The sequence below is a fragment of the Cetorhinus maximus genome, chromosome 18, assembly GCF_964194155.1.
Source record: "Cetorhinus maximus chromosome 18, sCetMax3.hap1.1, whole genome shotgun sequence".
NCBI lineage: Eukaryota > Metazoa > Chordata > Chondrichthyes > Lamniformes > Cetorhinidae > Cetorhinus > Cetorhinus maximus.
In genome coordinates, this window is record NC_135896.1 from 45,606,561 (window position 1) to 45,633,352 (window position 26,792).

The following is a 26,792-nucleotide window of genomic DNA, read 5'->3' on the forward strand; positions in this document are numbered from 1 at the left end:
GGCTGAGCGCTGCTTTCACAGCTGATGAACTAGCCGTGTCAGCAGCCCGGCTCACACACTCTCAGCTTGAGAAGCACCGGAACCTGGCAGCAGCTGGAGGCGGACTGCAGCAGAGATCTCTATAGCTTGTTCTTAAAGACTTTGCAATTGCTGATTCCTGCCCCAGCCAAGTCATAAACCTAGTTTAGACGATGACATCTTGTGAGAACCTCACCTATGTACATCAGGATGGCAAAGTACTGAGCAGCATCTTGCTCTTCACCACCGGACTAATCGGCAACATCATCGCCCTGGCCATTCTGGGCAAACACAAGCGGGATAGCAAGCATCAGGTGTCGGTCTTTTACATTTTAGTCACCGGCTTGGTACTGACCGACCTTTTCGGGAAATGCGTTATCAGTCCAGTGGTGTTCGCTTCTTACGCCTCCAACCTCTCCCTGACAGCACTGGCAAAAAACAACACCCTATGTGACTATTTCTCCTTCTCCATGTCCTTCTTCGGCTTAGCCTCAATGTTTATCCTGTTCGCCATGGCCCTAGAGTGCTGGGTGTCAATAAGCCATCCTTTCCTTTACCAGGAGCAGTTCACCAAGCGCCGGGTGGTGCTTATTTTCCCAGTGGTTTATATTTGCTGCCTTTTGTTTTGCTCGATGCCCCTGATGGGTTTTGGAAGGAACAAGCAGTACTGCCCAGGGACATGGTGCTTCCTTAACATGGCCAAGGAGGAGAGGACTCTGTCTTTCTCGGTGCTTTACGCGACTCTCATGGCGATTCTGGTCTTCGCCGTGATGCTGTGCAATGCGTCGGTTGCCGTAAACTTGACCAAAATGTACCAGAGGCAAAGGCGAATGAGTAACGCGACCCTGAATAGCCGTGTCCGAACCCGCAAGCGCTTCATTCACACTGCAGAGGTGGAACATCTCATTTTGCTGGTTCTAATGAGTATCCTCTTCCTGATTTGTTCTCTACCTCTCACAGTAAGTTCTCCTTTTCTCTTTTTGATCCCGCTTATTTTTTTAAAAAATGAGTACTAGAAAGGAGCAGAAACAACTCAGGCTGGCGCTTGTTGCTTGTGAATTGAGCCTGTTATTGTTGGACGGACGGCAGGTTGCTTGCTCCACGCCAGGCAGAAACGCTAACATAAACGCTGCACAGTTTTTAAAATGCAGTATATTAATGACGATGGCTTAGAAATGCAAAGTACAACTTCAAAATGTGAAGACGCTCCGAAACTCGGAAACAGTGAGGTAACAGAGTGTGTGGTAACAGACTTCAGGAGGATATGAAGTGGTGGACGCTCAGCAACCGGGCGGATACAGTGGCTCATTTTGCTGTGAAGAGTGAGGGGAAAACAGTATAAACTCAGTGGTAGGATGTTAAAGGAACTATAAGGGAAACCTGGAGGTGGATCTACACAGCTCTTTGAAGACCGCAGGATAAGTCTTTTTTTAAGGTATTTGGGGCCCTTGGCTTTTTAATAGAGGCCGAGTACTAAAGCGAGCAAATTATGCTAAACCTTTCTAAAACACCGATGAGGACTCAGCTAGAATATTATGGGCAGTTATGGGCATCACACTTTAGGAAGGCTGCCCAGGCATTGGAGAGGGAGAAGAGCAGATTTAATTGAACAGTATTTAAGTCTCTAGTTACTAAGAGAGAATGAAGAAATGGACTATTCTCCTGAATGTGGAATAGGCTATGGGGAAATTTGATAAAGGTATTCAAAACGGTTTTGATAGAGTAAGTCAGGAGAAACTGTTTTCCAGTGGCGGAAAAGTCAATAACTAAAGGGTTTCGATTTAAGGTATTGGCAAAAGAACTAGAGGCAACTTGAGGAAACTTGAGGCAGCAAGTTGTCTTCAGGCGGATTGCACTGCCTGGATGGGTTATGGGAGCAGATTCAATAAAAACTTTCAAAAGGGACTTGAACGAAGATTTGAAGTAGAAAATTTTACAGTGAAGTGAGCAAGAACTAGTCAATCTGTTAACACTGAATCTCTTTACGTTTGCACTTTTCCTGACATATGTGTTTTGACATGTAACATCAGGATAGTGTGCAAGCAGGTTAATAAATGTACCTAGAATGGCAAGACAAGATGACTCTTGAAATAAGGCACTCCTCCAATGTAACACATTTTGTAGGGTATCTAATGTAATAGCCGAAAGCGTGTATTTTTGAATTATTCAAAATAGTCTATCCAACTATAAATGCAAGCTCTGTCTTTATAATTAAGGATTTTTAAGCTAGTAGTCATTCTAGCAGCGCTCCTTTGAACTTTTTCCGGGGCTTCACTATCACCCGCCATATGAGGACCAAAATTGGACACAGCATCCCAAATGAAGCCTCAATCAGTTTTTGTACAATACTATAGTTCTTTTACATTTATACTAATTGCCCTAGCTATGCGTCTTCATACTTTGAATTTACTTGCCTTATCAATAGCCTTGTGGCACTGATTGTACCCCTTCAGAAACAAGCGTATTGTAATGCCTGGATCTCTTTCCCACTCAGGGTAGTAACATAGACTGGGAACTTACAGGCCTATTTGTCTAACATTTGTTGTGGCGAGGTAATTGAATTTATGAAGGATAGATTGACTGAGAATTTGGACAAATATGAACCGAACAGAGCGAGCCAGCATGGATTTATAAAGGGTAAATATGTCTAATGAACCTAGTGGAATCGTTTAATGAGGTAATGAACATGGTGGATAAGGGAGTGCCTATGTGCGTTATTTACATGGATTGTCAAAAGACAAGGTTCCGCATAAGAGACAATTAACAAGATTGAGAGCACGGTGAATATAAGGAAACCTTTTAGCTTGAATAAGGAATTAGTTAGGAGGTGGGAGACAGAGAATGAGGAGAATGGGTATGTACTCAAATTGGTGTCCCCCAAGGATATAACCTCGGATATCAGCTGTTCACTATATTTATAAGTACTTTGAAGGAATAGAGAACTGTACATCTAATTTTGCTGAAGCCATCAAGTTAAGTGGTAGAATAAATTGTGTAGACCGGAGCAGAATGTTGCAAAGGGACATTGATAGATTAAATGAATGTGCAAAACTGTGGCAAATTGTGTTCAATGTATGAAAGTGTGACACCATCCATTTTGGATTGAAGAATAATAGATCAAAGTAGATAACTGTTTCCATTGGTGGAAGGACCAAGAACAAGAGAGCACAGATTTAAGATAATTGGCTACAGAAGAAATGATGACATGAGGAAAAGCTTTTGCAAGCAGCTAGAGGCTGGGATCTTGAATGAGCAGCCTGAGAGTTTGGTGGAGGCAGGGTCAATTGAGGCTTTTAAAAGGAAATTGAACCATTAACTGAAAATGAAAAACCTGCAGGGCTGGGGAGGGGTGGGTAGGGGTGGGGGGTGGGGGTGGGGGGGGTGGGGGGGGGGCAGGGGAGTGGCATTAAGTGAATTGCTCTGTCAGAGGGCCAGCACAGACATGATGGGCCAAATGGCCTCCTTCTGTGCCGTAATCATTCCGTGATTATATGATTCTGAGTAGGTTCCAATGATAAGAATCTAGGGACTGCTGATGAGCAAAGAGAGTTAAGGGTTCAAGTAGTGAACTTGCATAAAAGCTAGTGGACAGCTACAGAAAATAATTTAAAAGGTTAATGACATTAGCCTTTATCTCAAGAGGACAGGAATACAAATGAGTGTACATTATATTACAACTGAATAGACAGACCACATCTCAATTCCTGGAATCACTTCTGGGCATTGCACCTCAGGAAGGATGCTTAAGGGTTAAATTATGGACACAGGTTGCATAAACTAAGATTGTAACCATTTGAATATAGCAAATTAAGGAATTATCCAATTGTGCTGTTTAAGATGATTATAGGGGTTGGTGGGATAGATGGTGAGAAAATATCTTCTCTGGTAGGGGAATCCAGAACATCGGAGCATAATCTTAAAATTAGTGCTAGGTCATTCAGGGGTGAAGTTAGAAAATACTTCTTCACACAAAGGGTAGTGGAAATCTGGAACACTCTCCCTGCGAAATCTGTTGAAGCTGGATTAATTGAAAATTTCAATACTGAGTTTGACAGAATTCTGTTAGGCAAATATATTAAAAGTTATGCAAACAAGGCAGTTAGAAAGAATTAAGAAATAGATTAACCATGATCTATTTGAATGGTGGAACAGGAACAAGGCGCTTAATAGCCCACTCCTATTCCTATCTTTGTATATTCATGTTAACCCTGCACCAAGTATAGTATATGGTATATACCACAGTATATTGACATTATCCTTGTATGTGATACTGCATTCATTTATATTAAAAGACATCTAGCAGATACAGGTCCATTTCCTATCGAGTAAACATCTGAGGGGAAGAATTAACATTCTGATGAGTTAGCAGCATCAGAATGATTTTAAAATCCCAATTATAACACAGAACCTGAATGCTGAGACACCGCAAGATGATATTAGTTTTCCTGGTGACTCAGCTGACTAAAGCATTGAACAGTTGAGCTATACTGCCCAGTGGATTACAGTTTTGATTTTTGGTCCATGCTTAATTAGTTGATTTACAAGATAATTGGACTCAGTGTCCCTGAGGGGAGAAGGCTGATAGATTTTCTTGCCCTTGATTGCTCTTCAGTGACCCTTCCTGGAAATGAATGAGTGTGAATGTTGAATGATGACAGGGTCACGCTTATCGCAAAGTCCTTCTGGGGTTGAAGAGCCGATGAAGCCCACTACCTAGGTTCACACATAAACAATGGCCATTTGATTGAGATAGTGGAATATATTCTGCATACAGGGAACCCTACCTCAGTGTAAATCAGCACCTCCAGGAGAGGAAAGGAGAAAGCTGGCACAAAAAAGAGGAAGAAAAGATAATTATGTGCGGGTTACACATTCTTGGAATATATGATGACACGTTAAATTTTTTTCCTATCTGTCATTTTTCTGGATAAGTTCCTGAAGTCCAGGTTAGTAGATCGTTTGATTTTAATATAATGCTAACATCGCTTCAAAATAGTTTCTTATTGTACAAAGGTAAGTAGGCAATGCAGGGCATTTGGCTGTAGATGAGGATGCCTGATTGTAGCTTCCAGTCTCCCTGGCATTGATACTTTTCCCTAATGGGCTACATTTGCCAGCTATTGCCAAGTCACTGGGGACAGAGGAGAAACAGCTTTAGCCTCTTCCTACATTAGGAGCCATGGTAAGTCGTGGGTCTCAGTGAGGGGTTGGGAACTGGAATCAGGAGGCCACCCTAACCCATTTCCAATGATGACACTGCCCCTGAGAAAACTCCTCCATGGCTTCTGGACAACTTAATTTCTACTTTGAAACCTAGAAAGACAAAGTATGGTCATATTACATTAACTAAAGAATAAAAGGAGGAAGAAACTGTAAAAAATGTACCATGGCAATAAGTTCTTTGATTTATAGAAAAAAGTTTTAAGGCAGAAAAGGCTGGTGTAAATAATAAAAAGATGCAGAGCCATGTTCAACTGACTGACGCAATCACAGATCACACAACATACCTGACATGCCAGTTCTTTTACTTAGTGTGGAAGAATGTCATAATTGTGCTGCAGATGTTTGGGAGTGTCTAGGGTGGTTGTGAATACAGATACTGTGACTGATGAGCTGACCAATGAAAAGCTAGGAACTTGCAATTAGCTGAACTAGCGGAACATTGCAGTTTTTTCCTTGGGTGCAGCATCTTTGTTACTCAGGTCCCTTGTTATTCCAATCACAGAGAATAGCCAGTTTGTCTAAAGCAAGATAAGGCTATGGACACAATCCATGATTTCCTTGCTACAATGATGTTGATGTTAACAGCTGTTCTCATTTTTATCTACAAAACATGGTTAATATTTTTAATAATAACAAATGCAATTATATAGATATATATGATCATGAAGATAGAATTTGTAATAAATACTGCACTTTGTTAATTCTTAGTACATCAACCACAACAGTTCATTTCAACTGGAACTTTTAAAATTCGAAATACTTGGGTTGCAAAATTCACTTGGCCTAATTTTTGGGCACGGGACTCGCAATTTGTGGCATACCCATACCCACTGGAAACAAGGTGGGCAAGACACAAAGTTCATCTATCCACCTCATTTCCCTGATAATGGTTGGCCACAAGCAGCTCCTGCACATCCTCGGTCTCCATTGTACTGCTGACATCCTCTTTACTTTGAAAGGGGTTAAATAGAATTATGGAAAATACATGTGCTCCAGGCAGCCTTCCCTTTCTAAAGGCACAATCTCTATGGAAGAGAAGTTGCAGTAATGTCCTGTAAGCTGATGGATAATCATTTTTTGTCAGTGAGGGAAAGGATGATGGCATACCAGGGAAAAGAGAGGGCTCCTCGCTTCAATGATGCCACCCTGGATGCACTTGCCAAGAGGTAGAAGCCAGAAGAAGGCTATGTTTCTGGTGGGGTCGGTTAGCTCAGTTGGCTGGACAGCTGGTTTGTGATGCTAATGGCACAGGTTCAGTTCCTATACTGGCTGAGGTCATCCATGAAGGCACTGCCTTCTCAACCTCACCCCTCGCCTGAAGTGTGGTGGCCCTCAGGTTAAACTCACCACCAGTCGACTCTCTCTGATGAGAGAGCAACCTATGGTCCTCTTTCATCCACATCCCAGGAAAGAATAAAGAGAAAAAAAAAAACGGTAACTGACATTCTGCAAAGGAGAGGGCAGGAGAAGATCAGTGACTCGAAGGATTATCACAAATCCAACTGCTGAGCACCCTTGAACAGATGGTCTACATGATAATGGATGCCAGAGTCAGAGCTCTGCTGAGGCATCCAGGATGATGATGAGTTGCTGTCTTGAGCACCTTTTTCACTCACTGCTTGCCCTCATCTGAAGGGTGCAATAAAATGGAAAGTGCACGTGGAGGACAAATTCTGTCATCATGAGAGGGGACAGCAGGTTCATGCTCCATGGAGACACAGGCACTCCCACTGAGTGAAACCTTACTAATCAGCTGAATTGCTGCAAGAGCCTGCATGCCCTGCTGAGCACTGAGATTCACATCGATGATGACTGCAGACTGAGCCTACATGCTGGTAGCCAGGGCTCTCAAGATCTCTGTCTGAAGTTCCACTGCAGCACTGCCACATCACTAGGCCTCCACCTGTATTGCAGTGGATGGTGAGACAGCAGCCAACAGACGCTCCATCGTGGGTCAGTCTGGCAATGTTGGAGGTTCCCACCACTTCCATGGTGGAAAGGGTGGTCTCCAATCTGTGTGATGCCCTGTGCCACAGTGAGTAGAACCCTTCCATGCTCCTATCAAGTGTCTGGAGACTATCTGGCAGGCCTGCCAATTAACCAAGCATCTTGGTTTGCATGTTCACAGCATTCTCCTGTAGTCTTCCTCAATGAGGTCCTCATCTGAGCCCCTGCAGCAGAACTGGAGTGCAACCTAGTGCCCCAGGGAGTTTGGACATTATTTGACCTTTCCCCTATCCTGGCTGCAGGCCACTCATACCAGGTGACTCACCACGTGCCGATCCCGTCTTTATACGAGACCCTAAAGTTCACAGTGTCAGGATCTCAGCTGGCGTCTGCAAGTTTAAGGTCAAGTGATGGTGTTTCTTCCTCAGATCTCTCTTTCTCCTCTCACCCCTCTGCCAGAGGCTGCAGTGGTTGACCAGATTGCAGTTCTTGACTATCTGAAAATCATAAGGGGAGAGCAAGGCTGAGGGCAAGTTGGCTGGGGAGGAAAGCAGAGTGCCCATTGTCACCCCATCTGCAGTTTCCATTTCATGGCACCTTTCAGGATGAGGGTGAGGAGTGAGTGAAAAAGGTGTACAAGAAGGTAACTTAGCGTCATCCTGGATGGCCTCAGCAGAGCCCGGTGTCACTGGATCTGTGGCACTGGCGTCCATTATCCTGTGGACCATCTGCTCAAGGGTGCTCAGGGAATGGATTCGTGATGCTCCTTTGCCTGTCCTTTAGGTCACTTTCCTGTTGTGAGTGATTTTCTCCTGCAGAGGCGAGGGCAGAATGTCCATGACTGTAAGTGTTAGGTGATGTTTCTGATAGCTGTAGGTTTGCAGAGGCGTGTAGAAGCATGTGTGAAAACTGGCATGATTGAAAGGGGTGTGTGGGTGAAGTGTTGTATAAGGGAATGTACAAGGGTGATTGTTGAATACTGTATGATTATTGGAGCTATTATTAGATTACGTTTACATAGAATGGTTGATATATTGTGACCTTTATTTCAGGATTTTTCCCAAGAGAATGCTACGATAGTCAACAATAAGGTGATGGAAAGCTGGGTAATTGTGGAGCAACCATGTTCTGGGGACTTTTTCAGGGAAATCAGAGTCTGATCGGATACTCACAGATAGCCTGTCTGGAACAATGATGTCCCAGATATCTCCTCATTTTCCTCATCTTCCTCCTCCTCTTCCATTCTTTTTCCTCCTGCCCATGAGGTGGGCACAAATGCTTGGTGGGAAGGGCTGTGCCCTCGTGTCAGGGAGTATGCAGCAGACCACCTAGCATGAGACATACATGATCCATCAAGTACTGGAGGGTTCCCACTGAACAGAACAGGCAGCAGAATTGTTGTTCCAGGAGGCCAATGGTCTGCTCCGTTAGGGTGCTAGTTGTAGCATGGATGTCATTGTTGGAGCACAGTTCACATGTGCTCGGGTGTCAGTTCAATCATTATCCACGGGTACAGCAGGAAGCCTGTATCACTGTGCAGCCACCCACTGGTTTATTATGGTGGCTGAAAGATGAAAGGGCAGCTGACTGGCTCAGGATAAAAACATCATGGCTGCTGCCAGGATAGCGGGAACTCACTAACAGGATGGTCTGTGCGTGGTCACACACCAACTGCATATTCAGGAAGTGGGACCCTTTGCGATCGTGGTACATCCTTCCCATTGACGTGTGGCACCTGCAGAGCCCTTTATGGGCAGTCAATGGCTCCCTACACCATGGGCAAACCAGCTATCCTGCCAAAGCCACATGCCCACTCTTCCTGCTTCTCCCTGCCTGGAGATTGCACCCTTCAGATGAAGACTCCTTAAGATAAAAGCAAAATACTGCATATGCTGGAAATATGAAATAAAAACAGAAAATGCTGGAAAAGTTCAGCATCTGACCGCACCTGTAGAGAGAGAAACAGAGTTGGCATTTTGAGTCCACACAACTCTTCTTCAAAGCTGAAGACTCTTTCAATGAAGACTCCTTTCCTTATGTAGAGGACACAGGGTGACCAACTACTGGCGAAAAATTTAAGGGACACTTTGGCATTGGCATGAACCTGTAAGAAAGGTTGGGGCGGTGGCTGAAGGGTGGAGGTGTGATGGCACTGAGCGAATGGGGTTTGCTGGAGCTTAACAAGCTGCTGGAAAGAAGATCGAAGGGGAAAGTGCAGTGCACATGTACAGATACCAACTGGGCATGTGCAAAGCTCGAACATCACAAATACGGGTAAAACTGCGTCCTGGCCTCAAACAACCAATGACATGAGACAACCAGCCTAACGACGAGACAATCCCATAAAATTTGGGACAGTTAGTCACCCTGGATGCACAGTCAACTGAGAAATGTTGGTGCTGACTCAAAACTAGAAGGATCTACTGTCGTAGAAATTGGAGGCCGTGGTGACCTTGATGGCAGCACCGTCTTCACCTTCCTCTGCTATTGCAGGTCTGGTTCAAGGAGGTGACACAGTTCATGCAACTACCTCCTTGGTGAAATGTAACCATCTCACAGACTATAGCTGGCTGAGGTGGAGGCGGAAGAAGTGCTCTCTGAAGACACTAGGCTGTTAATGTCTCCAGTTGAAAGCCCTCCTCCCTCTGCAAGCAGCATCTCCTCTCTGCTATCTCTGTTCCATCTCCCTGTCATGCTGCAGCCCAAGAGGAACTATAGCCCCAATGACTGACAGCAAGTTTCCTGCCCAGAGCCTTTTCAAATCCATACCACTCCTTCAATGATTCAGCACCATCTGCACCCGACAGAAATAATTTTTGTCGACTCCTCCAACCACAAAGTACACAGCACTTCCATGAACTCAGCAGCAGCAAAACAAAATCAAAAAACACTTCAGCTGAAAGTTTCACAGTAATGCCTTTGAATGGCCCTGGTCAGGGCTGAGGTTGGGGTAGGGCAGTTTCCTCATGCAGCTGAACGCATGTTCAGCCGTGCAAGATTGAGAGGACATTAACAAAACCTGTGTGATCCAAAATAGAAAGTTGTGTGCTAATTCAGTGTTAGATGCTGATTACTGTCACAATCATACTTCCTTCACACACGTGGGCGCTCATGCTGTTGGTCTTTCTAGGTCAGAAGTCATCAAGATTGGACCTTTATTTCCCAGCTCCCATAACACTGAAACCAGCATTGGACACAGAGTTACATTTTGCAACCTTTAGTTCTGCTTCTGAGACTGAACACAAATAAGTTAATAATGTAACATTACAAACTAAACTGTGTGTACTAAACAGCGAATGGAATTCAGCTTGGAACTGGTTTTTCCTGTATAGATTAAATGATTACAAATGCCAATCTAGGTGTGGAATTCTAAGATTAAAACAACAAATCAATTGGAACAGGGTTATTTTCATACAAATACATGACTGCACATGAGGTAATTTTCCGGTTTCAGCTCCTGTCATGGGAGAAACAATAACCTAACCTTGTGGGTAAAAGTTATTTGTCAGAATTGAAAAGGATTGAGTTCCTTCGTATGAATGAATAAAAACAAAAGCAAGGCAGAGAGCAACAGGGAAATATCACAAGGAAAGGGGTGTGCCCAGTTTTCATTTTAAGTGACCACTTTAGGGGTAATGTTGATCCATCTCTACTGTGGGGCCATAGACCACACAGGGGCTTCAGTTATGTGGAGACTAGAGAAGCTGGAATTCTTCTTCTCCTCAGAACAGGGAAGGTTAAGGGGAGATTTAACAAAGATAAGGTTATGAGGTCTTTTGATAAGAGCGACTAAGGAGAAACAGTTTTCATTGGCAGGAGAGTCAGTAACCTGAGGATGTAGATTTAGGATAATTGACAAAAGATCTAGGGGAGGCGAGTTTTCTTTATATGCAGCGCAAGTTGTTACAATCTGTACTGCCTGGATGAGTAGTGGAATCAATTCAATAGTAACTATCAAAAGGGGATTTGATATATATTTGAAAAGGAAAAGGCTTATGGGGAAAGAGAAGAGAGTGGGATGGATAGGATAGCTCAACATGTTGGTGCAGGCACGATGGATTGAATGTATGTGTTGTATTATTTTATGATTGTATGCTCATCTTTTACATCAATCTGCATTAATATTAGACCCAGTAATTTTGACCAAAGACCTGCAACCTACGTTGAGGTTGGAAAGTGTGTGTTATGAAGCAATTCATGGAACTGAAATGTGCACGTTCTTTTCTGCCTCCGGCATGGAGTTTCACTCAGAAACTTGTGGAATGGTAGCTCTGAAAATCACAAAGGTGCAGTCCTTTATTATCAGTCCATTAATTTTTAGAGCTAAATCTGTGTGACTTTCTGATATACAGCATCCAGCAGGAGAGGCATTGTAATGAGCACATAGATACAGAAACCATACCCTTAAGGCGCCTCAAGTTCAAGGTCAGTTTCTGTGGCAACCCCAAATAATTTCAATGGCATGAGAATGTAGAATTTGGGGGCCTTTCAATACATTTTTATATGTTAAGCTATTCAATTAAAAACTGCAAAACTAGTTGCTTTTGCTTAGAAAAAGATGTGCAAACGAAGCTGAAAGACAACATTACACATTATTCAGTGAAAGTGAATATATTTTCAGATTATAAAGTGACAAAATGTGTTCCCCATGCATCCGCTTGTGATCAGAAATTCTTAACTTTTCTGGGCCAAACACTTCTTCTAGGTGCTGCCCTGACATCTGCAGGAGGGGTGGAGACAGCCTGTGCAATGGCTGCCCTGTTGCCTTTGATGACTTCAGCATTGGTCCTCTGGAGAGATGAGGCTTGCTTTGGCTGTCCACCTGTGGGCCAGCTGCTCCCGCTGTGGTGACAGAGGACGAGGTTGAGGGGGTCACAGACAAAGGGGATTTGGAGGGAGAGGACAGCCTCTGAGATTCCTGAGTGGATGACCCAGAGGTGTCCAGCTGCCTATCCTCCTCCCTTTGGGTGCCTGAGGGCCCTGGCCTGATTCTTGAGGGGGAAGGAGCACCTGGAGGGACGTTGCCACTGCAGGAATTCACCCATGGCTACCACAATGGAGTACAGGTCTGTGCACATCTCCGCATTCTGCTGGACCAGGGCCTCCATGGAGTTTGCCATCCTCCTCATGGATATCTCCATACGTGCACATCTGGGCACCACTTCATCAGAAAGCAGGCGGATGCACCCCTCCGACTGGTGCAGGGTGTGGGTAAGCGCTGTGACAGGTCTTCCAGGCTGCTTATTTCCAGCTCTTCAATGGAGGAGGTGTCCTCTTGGCTGAAGTTGAGGACCTGGGATGGGTCTGAGGGACTGGCAGGCTGAGGGTGTCAGTCACTTAGTAGAGCTCCCTACTAGCCAAAGTAGAGATGATTAGTGCATGGCAGCAGAGACCTCATCCTTACCAACCTGCCTGCCACAGATGCATCTGTCCAGGACAGTATTGGTAGTAGTGACCACCCCACAGTCATTGTGGAGATGAAGTCCCACCTTCACATTGAGGATACCCTCCATCATGTTGTGTGGCACTACCACTGTGCTAAATGGGATAGATTGCGAACAGATCTAGCAACTCAAGACTGGGCAACAATGAGGTGCTGTGGGCCATCAGCAGCAGCAGAATTGAACTCGAACACAATCTGTAACCTCTTGTACCAACATATCCCCCACTCTCCCATTATCATCAAGCCAGGGAATCAACCCTGGTTCGATGAAGAGTGCAGGAGGGCATGCCAGGAGCAGTACCAGATATACATAAAAATGAGGTGTCAACCTGGTGAAGCTATAATACAGGACTACTTGCATGCCAAACAGCATAAGCAAGTAATAGACAGAGCTAAGCGATCCCACAATCAACAAATCAGATCTAAGCTCTGCAGTCCTGCCGCACAGATCCAGTCGAGAATGCTGGTGGACAATTAAGCAACTCACTGGAGGAGGCGGCTCTGTAAATATCCCCATCCTCAATGATGGAGGAGCCCAGCACAGTAGTGCAAAAGATATTGCTGAAGCAGTTGCTACAATCTTCAGCAAGAAGTGCCGAGTGGGTGACCCATCTCGGCCCCCTCTGGAGGTCCCCAGCATCACAGATGCCGGTCTTCAACCAATTCATTTCACTCCGTGTGATATCAAGAAACGACTGAAGGCACTGGATGCTGAAAGGCGATGGGCCCTGACAATATTCTGGCAATAGTTCTGAAGACTTGTGCTTCAGAAATTGCCGCGCCCCTAGCAAAGCTGTTCCAGTACAGCTACAACACTGGCATCTATTCGGCTATGTGGGAAAATTGCCCAGGTAAGTCCTGTACACAAAAAGCAGGACAAATCCAACCCGGCCAATTACCACTCCATCAGCCTACTCTCGATCATCAGTAAAGTAATCGAAGGGGTCATTAACAGTGCCATCAAGCAGCACTTGCTTAGCAATAACCTGCTCACTGATGCCCAGTTTGGGCTCCACCAGGGCCACTCAGCTCCTGACCTCATTACAGCCTTGGTTTAAACATGGACAAAAGAGCTGAATTCCTGAGGTGAGGTGAGAGTGACTGCCCTTGTCATCAAGGCATCATTTGACTGAGTGTGGCATCAAGGAGGCCTATCAAAACTGGAGTCAATGGGAATCAAGGGGAAAACTCTCTGCTGGTTGAAGTCATACATAGTACAAAGGAAGATGGTTGTGGTTGTTGGAGGTCAGTCATCTCAGCTCCAGGACATCGCTGCAGGAGTTACTCAGGGTACCTGCCCAACCATCTTCAGCTACTTCATCAATGACCTTCTTTCCATCCTAAGGTCAGAAGTGGGATGTTCACTGATGATTGCACAATGTTCAGCACCATTCTCAACTCCTCAGATACTGAAGCAATCCATGTCCAAATGCAGCAAGACCTGGACAATATCCAGGCTTGGGCTGACAAGTGGCAAGTAACATTCACATCACACAAGTGTCAGGCAATGACCATCTCCAACAAGACAGAATCTAACCATCGCCCCTTGATGTTCAATGGCATTACCATCACTGAATCCCCCACTATCAACATCCTGGTGGTTACCATTGACCAGAAACTGATCTGGACTAGCCATATAAATACTCTGGCTACAAAATCAGGTTAGAGGCTAAGAATTGTGCAACGGGTAACTCACCTCCTAACTCCCCAAAGCTTGTCCATCATCTACAAGGCACAAGTCAGGAGTGTGATGGAATACTCCTCACTTGCCTGGATGAGTGCAGCTCCCACAACACTCAAGAAGTTGGACACTGTCCAGGACAAAGCAGCCCACTTGATTGGCACCACATTCACAAACATTCACTCCCTCCACCATCGGCGCATTGTAGCAGCAGTGTGTACCATCTACACGATGCACTGCAGGAATTCACCAAGGCTTCTTTGACAGCACCTTCCAAACCCACAACCACTACCATCTAGAAGGACAAGGGCAGCAGGTAGATGGGAACACCACCACCTGGAAGTTCCCCTCCAAGTCACTCACCATCCTGACTTGGAAATATATCGCCGTTCCTTCACTGTCGCTGGGTCAAAATCCTGGAACTCTCTTCCTAACAGCACTGTGGTTGTACCTATACCACATGGACTGCAGTGCTTCAAGAAGACAGCTCACCACCACCTTCTCAAGAGCAACTAGGGATGGGCAATAAATGCTGGCCCAGCCAGCAAAGCCCACATTCCATGAATGAATAAAAAAAAGTCAAAAGCAGGAGAGAGAGCACTCACAGCTGCGTTGAGAGAGGGATGATGTGGTGCAGGATCCTCATGGATGTTCGCCACTGACCTCACTGTCGCTGCAGGTACGGTCCATGTCCACACCAGTCAATGCGATGGAACACTCCACAAAATGAGTGAGGGGCCTAATGTGGCCTCTCCAACCCCGGTCTGGACCTCTCCCTGCTGTTGTGAGCAGGCTTCTCCTGCATGAAAACAGATGGAGAGAGTGTGAGTAGAACACATGGCACTGCCTGGAAAGTTTGTGTGGTGAATTGAACCATGAACAGGATGAGGAGGCGAGCTCCAGAGGATATGAGCCTGATGGAGATGTGAGGGTGTGTGTGAGAGTTAGTGGTGTTGTCCCTTGAGGTATGAGATCATTGTGAACGTGTGATGGGTTTGTGAATGTGAGTTGAGAGTGATGAGAGGAGTGACTTACCCTGGCAGAATGGATGAGATCATTCATCCTTTTTTGACACTGGGCGGCTGTCCTCTTATGCAGGGTGTTGGCGCTGACCACCATTGCCACCGCCTCCCATGCTGGATTGGTGACCTTGCTTGCTGGTCTTCGACCTGACTTGGGATAGGGGACATTGCGGCGGGCCTCCACTGAATCAAGGGAGGCGTCACTAAATCTGGGGGCAGCATGTTTCCTTCCTTTGGCAGGCATCAATTCCCAGCAGCTACCTATCCCTGCTAGCTCTGCAGAGGCGCCATTTAAATATGGCGCCTGGTGATGGTGGAGCGGGCGAATCAGAGGCCGCCCGCCATCAACCCAGCATGTTTCCTGGGAGTGAATTGTTAATGAGGCGGGACATGCTGGGAATGGGATGATACTGTGTGAAAAGCCGCCATTGCTTTTCCCGCCTGCTGCCGCACTTAGTGCAAATCTGGGATGATTCCCCCTTAGGTCTCTAACTTCCAAAAAGGTAGACTTGACAGGTGATGATGTGGCCAGTAATTTACTTGCCTAAGCACCTGAAACCATGAACAAACTGAAACTACAGCTTACTGGCCACCTATTATTTATTTTATCACAAGGTGTTGTGGGGGGCGGGGCTAGCCCTGAGAACCCATCTGATCCATTAATGAGTGAGTTTAAGAGCTCATTGAGAACTCATTGACGAATGTGTTGAGATTTTGGTGGACCTGGGCAAGCTGCACACTGGGTCAGTGACATGGAGGTGGATACACATTGGGGAGCCAGTCAAGGCCACCCCAACAAGTTAGCTAAGTGCATCAAAGGGAGATTGACTGAGAGGGCCACAGCCATTGGCACACAGGTCCCATCCGGCCTGTGCAGGTTGTGGGAGGTGTGTTCAGTAGGCGCTCAGGAAATGCAAAGTGTTGTCACCCTCCTGGCATCACGGGGCCACATAAGGATGGGTCAAGGCTTCCAAACACAATTAGGAGGCCACCTGAGCACATGGAAGGCAACAGCTGGTAATAGGAGGATGACTCTCAGATTTTGGGTCTGGTGGCGATGAGGAGCAACATTCTCCGCAGGAATCACAGGCCTACAACTGCAGCCATCTGCTTACCAAGACCACCTGAGCAGGCCATTAGGCTTTTGAATGTGTGGTTCTGGTGCCTGGACTTGTCAGTACATTCCTGCAAGGATCTCACACATAGTGATGGTCTGCTATACTCTCCATAACATGACCCTCCTTGAACCTTGAAGAGGGTGATCACCTGGATGAGCACAGCTCATCGGAGGAAGAGGGGGAGCAGGATGTGGAAGAGGAGGGTGAGGGGAAAGATGCAGATCACTGAAGTGCCCCAGTTGGACAGGGATGCAGTCGAGCCTGGTGCTCGAGGATCTCATCAGGATGCCATCAACATCAGGGATCATCTGATGCAGGCACATTTCAGCTGAGCCCCTTGAGCTCGGGAGGAACAGCATTGTCTGGAGCTCACTTTGAGCTGCGAGTGAGAACACCTCCATTGAAGACACAGCCTGGAATAGATCCACTCTTACTGCTAATGAAGGATGCACATCTGCCAAGAGGTTTCACTGTCACTGTTCACAGACTCTCAGGTGGGGAGCCTATCAACCAACCGTAACGTTGGACAGGCAGTGAAAAATCCATGTTAATTAGTACATTAATGGCCTTAATAGGCCTGTTAGTTCTCGGCAGGCGCACTGCTGACTGTCGTGCGTGCCGCTGACTGAGATATAACGTGAGTGCGCGATGACGTCAGGACGCTTGCCCGACATCATCGTGCACTATTTTATGCTCGGGCACCACCCGCACGCCAAGCAAAAATTCCCGCCCCATATTTCTGTTTGTGGGATCAGCTGTATGCAAATTGTCTCTGAATGCTTTGAGACATCTGAGTGTATGAAAGGCACTAAATGAAAGTCTTTCTTTTCTGAGTATGCTAGCATGTTTAGCTAATGATAGAGCAGCTAGTCTCATAGGTATTTAAACTGTATTCCTAAAAGCTTCTCTATGTGAGGGCAGGAAATAACCAGGACATTGGAGAATGTCATGAACCACCTTGGAAATGCCCTTCTGATGCTTGTGAATAGGATTTTGTTATTGTGTCAGCAGATATAAAACATTAAGACAGACATTCCAATCAAATATAGTAGGATATATTTCCTAGGACCTGATGAATATAATACCAGGCTACATTTGTATCCTTGAAGCTTCATGATTTGCACCTGAACATACAAACATACGAAATAGGAGCAGAAGTAGGCCATTTGGCCCCTCTAGCCAATAATTCAATAATACCAAGGCTGATCTGTTTGTGTTTCAAATTCCACCTTCCTATCTATCCCGATAGCCTTTGATTCCCTTGCCTAACAATAATCTATCTACCTCTGCCTTAAAAATATTCAATGACTCCGCCTCCACTGCCTTCTGAGGCAGAGAGTTCCATAGTCACACAACCCTCTGAGAGAAAAAAATTCTCTTCATCCATATCCTTAAAGGGCAACCCCTAATTTTAAAACAGTGCCCCCTAGTTCTGGACTCACCCACTAGAGGAAACATCCTTTCCACCTCCACCATGTCAAGATCATTCAGGATCTTATATATGTCAATCAAGTCACCCCTCACTCTTCTAAAATCAGTGGAAACAAGCCCCGTCTGTCTAACCTTTCCTCATATGACAACCTGCTCATTCCAGCTACCGATCTAGTAAACCTTCTCTGAACCGCCTCCAACGCATTTACATCCTTCTTTAAATAAGGAGACAGAAACTGCGCACAATATTTAAGACGTGGTCTCACCAATGCCTTGTATAACTGAAGCATGACATCCTTACTTTTATGTTCAATTCCTCTCACAATAAGACATAAGACATAAGACATAGGAGCAGAAATTAGGCCATTCGGCCCATCGAGTCTGCTTCAATCATGGTTGATAAGTTTCTCAACCCCATCTCCCGCCCTCTCCTTGTAACCTTTGATCCCCTTACCAATCAAGAACCTATCTATCTCAGTCTTAAATACACTCAATGACCTGGCCTCCACAGCCTTCTGTGGCAATGAATTCCATAGATTCGCCACTCTCTGGTTAAAGAAGTTTCTCCTCATCCCTGTTCTAAAAGGTTTTCCCTTTACTCTGAGGCTGTGCCCTTGGGTCCTAGTCTCTCCTACTAATGGAAACATCTTCCCCACGTCCACTCTATCCAGGCCTTTCAGTATTCTGTAAGTTTCAATCAGATCCCCCCTCATCCTTCTAAACTCCATCAAGTATAGACCCAGAGTCCTCAAACGTTCCTCATATGTTAAGCCTTTCATTCCTGGGATCGTTCTCGTGAACCTCCTCTGGACCATCTCCAGGACCAGCATATCCTTCCTGAGATACGGGGCCCAAAATTGCTCACAATATTCTAAATGTGGTCTGACCAGAGACTTATAAAGCCTCAGTAGCACATCCCTGCTTTTATATTCTAGTCCTCTCGAAATAAATGCCAACATTGCATTTGCCTTCCTAACTACCGACTCAACCTACAAGTTAACATTAAGAGAATCCTGGGCTAGGACTCCCAAGTCCCTTTGCACTCCAGATTTCTGAACTCTCTCCCCATTTAGAAAATAGTCTATGCCTCTATTCTTCCTACCAAAGTGCATGACCTCACACTTCCCCACGTTGTATTCCATCTGCCACTTCTTTGCCCATTCTCCTAACCTGTCTAAATCCTTCTGCAGCCTCCCCGCCTCCTCAATACTACCTATCCCTCCACCTATCTTTGTATCATCTGCAAACTTAGCCAGAATGCCCTCAGTTCCTTCAGTTAGATCATTAATGTACAAAGTGAAAAGTTGTGGTCCTAACGCTGACCCTTGCGGAACTCCACTAGTCTTTCCATGTTAGTACCTTGCCTCTAACACCATGGGCTCTTATCTTACTGAGCAGCCTCCTGTGTGGCACCTTGTCAAAGGCCTTCTGGATGTCCAAGTAGATAACATCCATTGGCTCTCCTTTGTCTAACCTGCTCGTTACCTCCTCAAAGAATTCTAATAGATTTGTCAGGCATGACCTCCCCTTGATGAAACCATGCTGACTTTGCCCTATTTTATCATGCATTTCTAAGTATTCTGAAATCTCATCCTTAATAACGGACTCTAAAATCTTACCAACGACCGAGGTCAGGCTAATCGGCCTGTAATTTCCCATCTTTTGCCTCACTCCCTTCTTAAACAAGGGGGTTACATTAGCAACTTTCCAGTCCTCTGGGACCCTCCCTGACTCCAGTGATTCCTGAAAGATCACCACTAACGCCTCCACTATCTCTTCAGCTATCTTCTTCAGAACTCTGGGGTGTAATCCATTTGGTTCAGGTGATTTATCCACCTTCAGACCTTTCAGTTTTCCTAGCACCTTCTCCTTGGTAATGGCCACCATACTCACCTCTGCCCCCCAGACTCTCTTGAATTTTGGGGATGTTACTCGTGTCTTCCACTGTGAAGACTGACACAAAGTACCTATTCAGTTCCTCTGCCATTTCTTTGTTCCCCATTATTACTTCTCCAACGTCATTTTCCAGTGGCCCAATATCCACTTTTGCCTCTCTCTTACCCTTTACATACCTAAAAAAACTCTTGCAATCTTCTTTTATATTACTGGCTAGTTTACCCTCATACTTAATCTTCTCCCTCCTTATTTCTTTTTTAGTTGTCCTCTGTTGGTCTTTGTAGGCTTCCCAATCCCCTGGCTTCCCACTGTTCTTCGCCGCATTATATGCTTTCTCTTTAGCTTTTATGCTGTCCCTGACTTCCCTTGTCAGCCATGGTTGCCTCGTCCTCCCTTTAGTATGCTTCTTCTTCCAAGGGATGAATTTTTGCTGTGTCTCCCAAATTACTCCCAGAAACTCCTGCCATTGCTGTTCCACTGTCTTTCCTGCTAGGCTCATCTCCCAGTCAATTCTGGCCAGCTCCTCCCTCATGCCTCTGTAGTTACCATTATTCAACTGTAATACCGTTACATCTGATTCCAGCTTTTTCCTCTCAAATTGCAAGGTAAATTCTATCATATTGTGGTCACTTCCTCCTAAGGGTTCCTTCACCTTAAGCTCCATATCAAATCTGCCTCATTACACATCACTAAATCTAGAATTGCCTGTTCCCTAGTGGGCTCCACCACAAGCTGCTCCAAAAAGCCATCTCGTAGACATTCCACAAATTCCTTTTCTTGGGATCCATAGCATTCCATAAACCTTCTTAATTACTTGCCATACCTGCATACTAACTTTTTTGTGACACATGCACTAAAGCACCTAGATCCCTCTGCACCTCGGAATTCTGCAGCCGCTCTCTGTTTAAGTAATACTCTGCTTTTTTATTCTTCCTGCCAAAGTGAACAACTTCACATTTTCCCACATTATACTCCAACTGCCAAATTTTTGCCCGTTCACTCAACTTATCTATATCTGTCTGCAATCACTTTATGTCCTCTTCACAAACTTTCCCACCTATCTTCAAATTTAGCTACCATACCTTTACTCCCCTCATCTAAGTCATTGATATAAATTGTAAAAAGTTGAGGGCCCAGCACAGGCCCCTGTGGGACTCCACTAGTCACATCCTGCCAATCAGAAAATGACCCATTTATGCATGCTGTCTCTTTTCTGCCAGCCAGCCAATCTTCTATCCATGTTAATATGTTACCCCCTACACCATGAGCTTTTATTTTCCACAATAACTTTTGATATGGCACTTTATCGAATGCCTTCTGGAAATTCAAGTAGAGCACATCCACAGGCTCCCCTTTATCCACAGCACATGTTGCTCCTTCAAAGAACTCCAATAAATTGGTTAAACATGATTTCCCTTTCACAAAACCATGCTGACTCTTCCCGATTACTGTGAGTTTTGCTACGTGCCCAACTGTATCCTCCTTAATGATCGATTCTAATACCTTCCCCACTGCAGATGTCAAGCTAACTGGCCTATAGTTTCCTGTTTTCTGCCTCCCTCCCTTCTTGAATAGAGGGGTTATATATGCTAGTTTCCAGCCTGATAGAACCTTTCCAGAATCTTGCAAATTTTGGAAAATTAACACTAACGCATCTACCACCTCATTAGCCACCTCTTTTAAGACTCCTGAACAGGCTCCTGTAGTTGCCACTTTTGATTTGGGAATTCCCATTCTTGTACCATTCACAGTTTAATATTGTATTGCAAATTGCTTTTGGATACACATGGTTGTTAAACTCCCAATATTTATCAGTTGGGTAGCACTGGTATTTCAAGTGAGCTCCTAACAGTACAGCTGGCTAGTCAATGGAGTAACTGCAAAGTTGAACAGTGTTTGCGCTGGAGTATCACCTGAGATGAGATGGGTAGATTTGTGTTGCAAAATTTAAATGAAAGGTTGCAACCTAAGCTGCCAGTTTTGATGATGCAACACTGAAACTGATGAACCAGGAAATGAGGGAACTATGACCCAAAAAGGTACTTTGCTCAAGTGAGATCTTACATTGTAAATGATTCAGCTCTCTTTTGAAGGGGTGCAGCACTTACCACACAAGCTAGCAACTTGTTCCAAAGTTGTGCATCTGCTATCCCCTGGAAAAGACATACTGCCTAACATCTAACCTAGCGCTACCCTTGTATAACATGATTTCCTGATCTTTTTCAATCTATTAAATGGCAATAATCTATCAATATGAACATAATTTAGTCCTTTATTTTATATGCCTCTATCAAATCTAATCCCTATCTAAGTTTATGCTTTTCTAAAGTGAACAGATCCAGCTTTTTTAAGCCCCTCTGTGTTACAAAGGTTTTTTAAGCTGAGCATGTTTTTTTTTATAGCCCTCCTCTGAATTTTTTTCAGGCCTCAATATCACCCATCTGGTTGCAGTCTTCTAAACATGGTCTAACCAAGGTCTTGTTTTTAATAATATTTGGCTGCATCTTTTTGCACAATGGAGGTAGAGAAAGAAAGACAAAAACAGACACCAGGGAGGAAGAAAGTAAATACTCTTTAGAATTGTTCTAGAAAGTCAATGTGCTTCATCTCCCTTGTAACACTTGTAGAATGGAGAGCTGTTTCAAGGCTAGTTGGTTAATAAGTAAAACACTCAATCTTGCTATTACCCTACATCACTGCAAGCCTGTTCTGAATCTGTGACCCTTCTCTGTTTGTGACAATGAGTTGCATTTTGCTCAGTTATTTAAGAATGCTTCAGAATCCAGCTTTTCATAAGACCTGAAAGACAGCAGCATCAAGGGTATTTTCTGTGAACAAACATATTTAACTTTGATGTGTAATATAATGAAAGTCTGAAAATTACCTTAAATAATACCTCTTTTAATCTTTATAGATCCGTGCGTATATCGGTGCATTTGCTCCTGACAACAAAGATATTGAAGATTTGAATGCTCTAAGGCTTGCATCAGTGAATTCAATTGTTGACCCGTGGGTTTTCATAATTTTCAGAACTTCTGTATTTCGGAATTTAACTTCTATGTGCTGCAACGGTTTCACCCCAACACTGGACTTGGAATGTTGGCCTGCTGAAAAGTAATGGCTGAGTTAGATTAAGTATTTTACTGTCTTGTCCTTCCTATGATTTCTACCAATCAAAAGATGAACGACAAAACTCAATAATAATGGGTATTGCTTTTGAAGATGTTAAAGAAATTCTGGGTAACCTAAAGAAAAACCCTTAATGTTCTGAATGGTACTTTTCCTGTTGGAACTGGAGCAGAGAAACATAGGATGCAGATTAATTTATATCTTTGTTGCACATTACTTGGAAATCACAAGCGATGTTATGCTTTCTGATATGTTTATATGCCTGTTATATGTATGATTGTTGCCACTAAGTGCATGGAGTTGTATAATTTCTGACCAGAATATGCTATTTAGGGGTTGAATTTGCCTTTATGTGTAAAGTGAATCTGAATTGGTTAGTATTCAGTCAGCCTGAATTTCAAGTGCAAATAGTACTCAATTTTCTGTCCTAAGCTCATTTACATAATGATTCACACTGTATACAAAATTGAAGCTCTTGTCTGCTTCTAACTCTTGAAGCAGCTGCTCAATTCAGAACTCAGTCAGGGCAGGAGACTTCCAGGAAGACAATGGAAACACCTTAGGGATGTCCTCAAAGCATCACTGAAGAGGCCAAATATCCCCACCAACTCAAGGGAGACCCTGGCTTGTAACCAATCAAAATGGAGAATGTTCATTTGAGAAGGCACTGAGCACATTGATAGACTTTGTCGGGAACACACAAAGGTGAATGTGAGGCATTGTAGAGACCCAGAAACCACCCGATAACTCAACCCTCCAAGCACCACCTGCCCCGCATATGGTAGTCTGCAGATCTTGCACTGGATTTATCAGCCATCTCCCAAGGAACCAGAGTGGAAGCAAGTCATCCTCGATCCCGAGGGACTGCCTAAGACAGAATAGTTTTATGTGCCCATCTAGAAGATTCACTGGGGACTAAAAGCAGTGGAAATACAGCAAAACAGGTTTCTGCAAAATTTCTCAGTCTTTTACTGCCCCAGCTGGACCCCAAATCAGGGTGCAAAGAGAATAAAACACAGTTTCTTGGATTGTTATCCTCTGTCACAAGAACTTCAATTTTCAGTAGTTGTAGTCAGACACTTGGATATCTTCGATCATCCCAATGTTCAAAATATTTGTATCAGTTACCTTATTATTGAATTTAATGTAGGTTGATGTTTAAATTGTTCATTTAGACACATCTGTGAACACGACATTCTATGAATTAATAACAATGATCTTCCTTGCATGTGATTTAAAGATCCAATCTTATCTCAAAACGTTCCAAACTTCTGTGGAACATTTGCCAGTATTATGCATTGCATGAACTATACTTACACATTTGTTTTCTGTCTCCAATTTCCCTGCCATATCTTTCCTTCCTGAAGGCTTTGAGTCATGCTGGGATAAAATTGGCTACCAATAACTTTCCAGTACCTTACCAAGGTGGCCATTCTTCAGGTGCCCAAATCATATTGGGTCTGGGGGAATTGCAGCAGAAGGGAAACCTGTACTCAAACAACATTGATATTTTCCAACAGACAGCATTATTTTGTGAACAAAAGAAGGAACTTGAGATAATTTATTCTCCTCGCTGAGTCTGTGTACAGTAAGGGATATTGGAGGTTCCCCATTATCACTCCAGCTGAGATAGCCTAACTGGACACAAGACCAAGGACTGAACACTATGTTATAGAATGTGGCAAATTTAAACCATTGAAGCATTCGGGAGCCTGCTAAGCTAATAGTTTTATAACTGAAATCTGAGCAGCATGCTTTGAGTGACATTAATGATTTTATGACATTTGTATGTGTAATGTGATATGAAATGTGAAACCCAGTCAGAAACCACTATGAGTTTACTTCTATCATGCTATAACATTAGCTGGGAAGAAATATCTTAATGTAAACATGTCACCTGTCTCGGAGATATGTACTTACCAGCCTTTGAAAATGTATCAGAGACTGAAATATATACTCCTCCGCAGGTTTGCCTCAAGGTTTACTTTTTTTTAAATATAGATAATAAAATGCATGTTTATTGCATGTGTAAATACCCTTTGTAATATAGGTAATCTATGCTTCAGAATTGAGTTAGCTGGTAAATTGAGCAATCCAAATTTGCTGAACAAACAAATGTATAATTACAAAGATGAATAAATACACATGCATGTTCAAATAACTTGTGTGTAAACTTTGAGGTGCAATACAAAAACTATTTTTAACTCATGGCCACCTGTTTAGCGCAAAATACAATGGGTGTCAAGCAGGGAAACCTGTACTCAAACAACACCAGATCATGGTGATCTCTTACACCCAATACACACCAATTGTTCTCCAATGCACTTGACAACTTTGGCCTTATGATCAGCACAGAAACTAAAGTAATGCACCAACCTGCTCCTGGAAAGGCCTATCTCAAGCCCAAGGTTTTAGTCCATGACCAGAACCTGTCAGCAGTGGGTAAGTTCATTTATCTCGGCAGTACACTCTCTCGAGCTGTCTTCGATGATGAGACATATATGAGAATTGCCAAAGCAAGTGTGGCCTGAGAATGAACACAAGTAAGTCTGTGTACCAAACTGCAAGCCTACAGAGCAATAGTTCTGCCTGCTCTACCCTACACATGTGAGACATTGGCTGTGTACCAAGAAGCATCGAGGCGAAAGAAAATCAGCTGAAAACTCCCATGGGCAGAAATTTTTGCTGAGCGGACGGGCGTGCGCCCGACCCGCCTGAGTGTAAAATAGTGCATGATGATGTCGGGCGAGTGTCCCGAGTTCATCGCACACTCACGTGATATTTCAGTCGGCAGGCGCATGCAGGAGTCAGAACCGCGTCTGCCATCAATTACAAGGCCAGTTAAGGCCATTAAAAGGCAATTAAGCTAGATTTTATGTTGCCCATGCGATTTCACACTCATTGCCCAGGCAAAACGGGCAGGCGGGCATCTGATAATTTGCTAAACCTCATCCAAGGGCGGGATAAAAAGGGTCAGCAGCATTGCCAGTGTGAGTAATGAGTAATTTAGGAGACAGTTTGCAGCTGGTTGCTTATTGGTTTTTGACAGCTTCATCTCTGTTCAGGGCTTCATAGTTAGCATTTCCATGCTCCATTTCAGAACTCATTTGTTTCTTCAAGGCCCCCAGAGGATCTAGACTGTGTGGACCCTTCCAGGTATCAGACAGCCTTCCATAACCCTGTTAATGGGGACTGTGGTCTCCACTGGTGGTACCTCCTCTGAGGAAGAAGAGAGGGGCAGGAGGGAGAGGAGGCCAGGTGTCCCAATGCAGACTCCAGGGGAGGGACCTGTGGGAGAAGAGGCGCAGGCACTAGGGGCGCAGGGCCAGCAGGAAGTCTAAGGCGGAAGGGGCATAGAAGCGCCTGTATCCTGCTGCCAGGGTTTACAGGTGGCAATGCAGCTACCTCAATATGTCCAAGGTGCAATGCCGGAGGAGGCTCCGCCTCTCAAGAGAGACCATGACCTCAATTTGTCAGATGATTGGGCCTGAGATCAGCCCATGCCAGCAGCGCTGAAGGTCACAGTGGCCTTCAACTTCTATGCCTCCAGCTCTTCCGAGGGGTCAGTGGGGGATCTGTGTGGAGTGTCCCAATCAGTTATCCACAGTTGCCATTAAGCTGGTGACAGAAGCTCTGTTCAGACAGGTACTGATTCTTAACACAAAAACAGAATTACCTGGAAAAGCTCAGCAGGTCTGGCAGCATCGGTGGAGAAGAAAAGAGTCGACGTTTCGAGTCCACATGACCCTTCAACAGAACTGAGTATAGTTAGGAGAGAGGTGAAATATAAGCTGGTTTAAGGTGGGGGGCGGGGGGAGAGAAGTTGAAGGTGGGGTGGTTGTACGGACAAGCAAGCAGTGATAGGAGCAGATAATCAAAATATG

General features: G+C 44.5%; 1 protein-coding gene across 1 annotated transcript; it reads left to right on the top strand.

The window, feature by feature from the left end:
- On the top strand, window positions 1-25,069 carry LOC144693131 (prostaglandin D2 receptor-like). Its single transcript, XM_078562597.1, has 2 exons — window positions 1-977; window positions 22,694-25,069. Exons 1-2 carry the CDS (start codon window positions 192-194, stop codon window positions 22,895-22,897), a joined length of 990 nt encoding a protein of 329 aa, XP_078418723.1. The 5' UTR covers window positions 1-191; the 3' UTR covers window positions 22,898-25,069.
- Window positions 25,070-26,792: the final 1,723 nt, after the last annotated feature.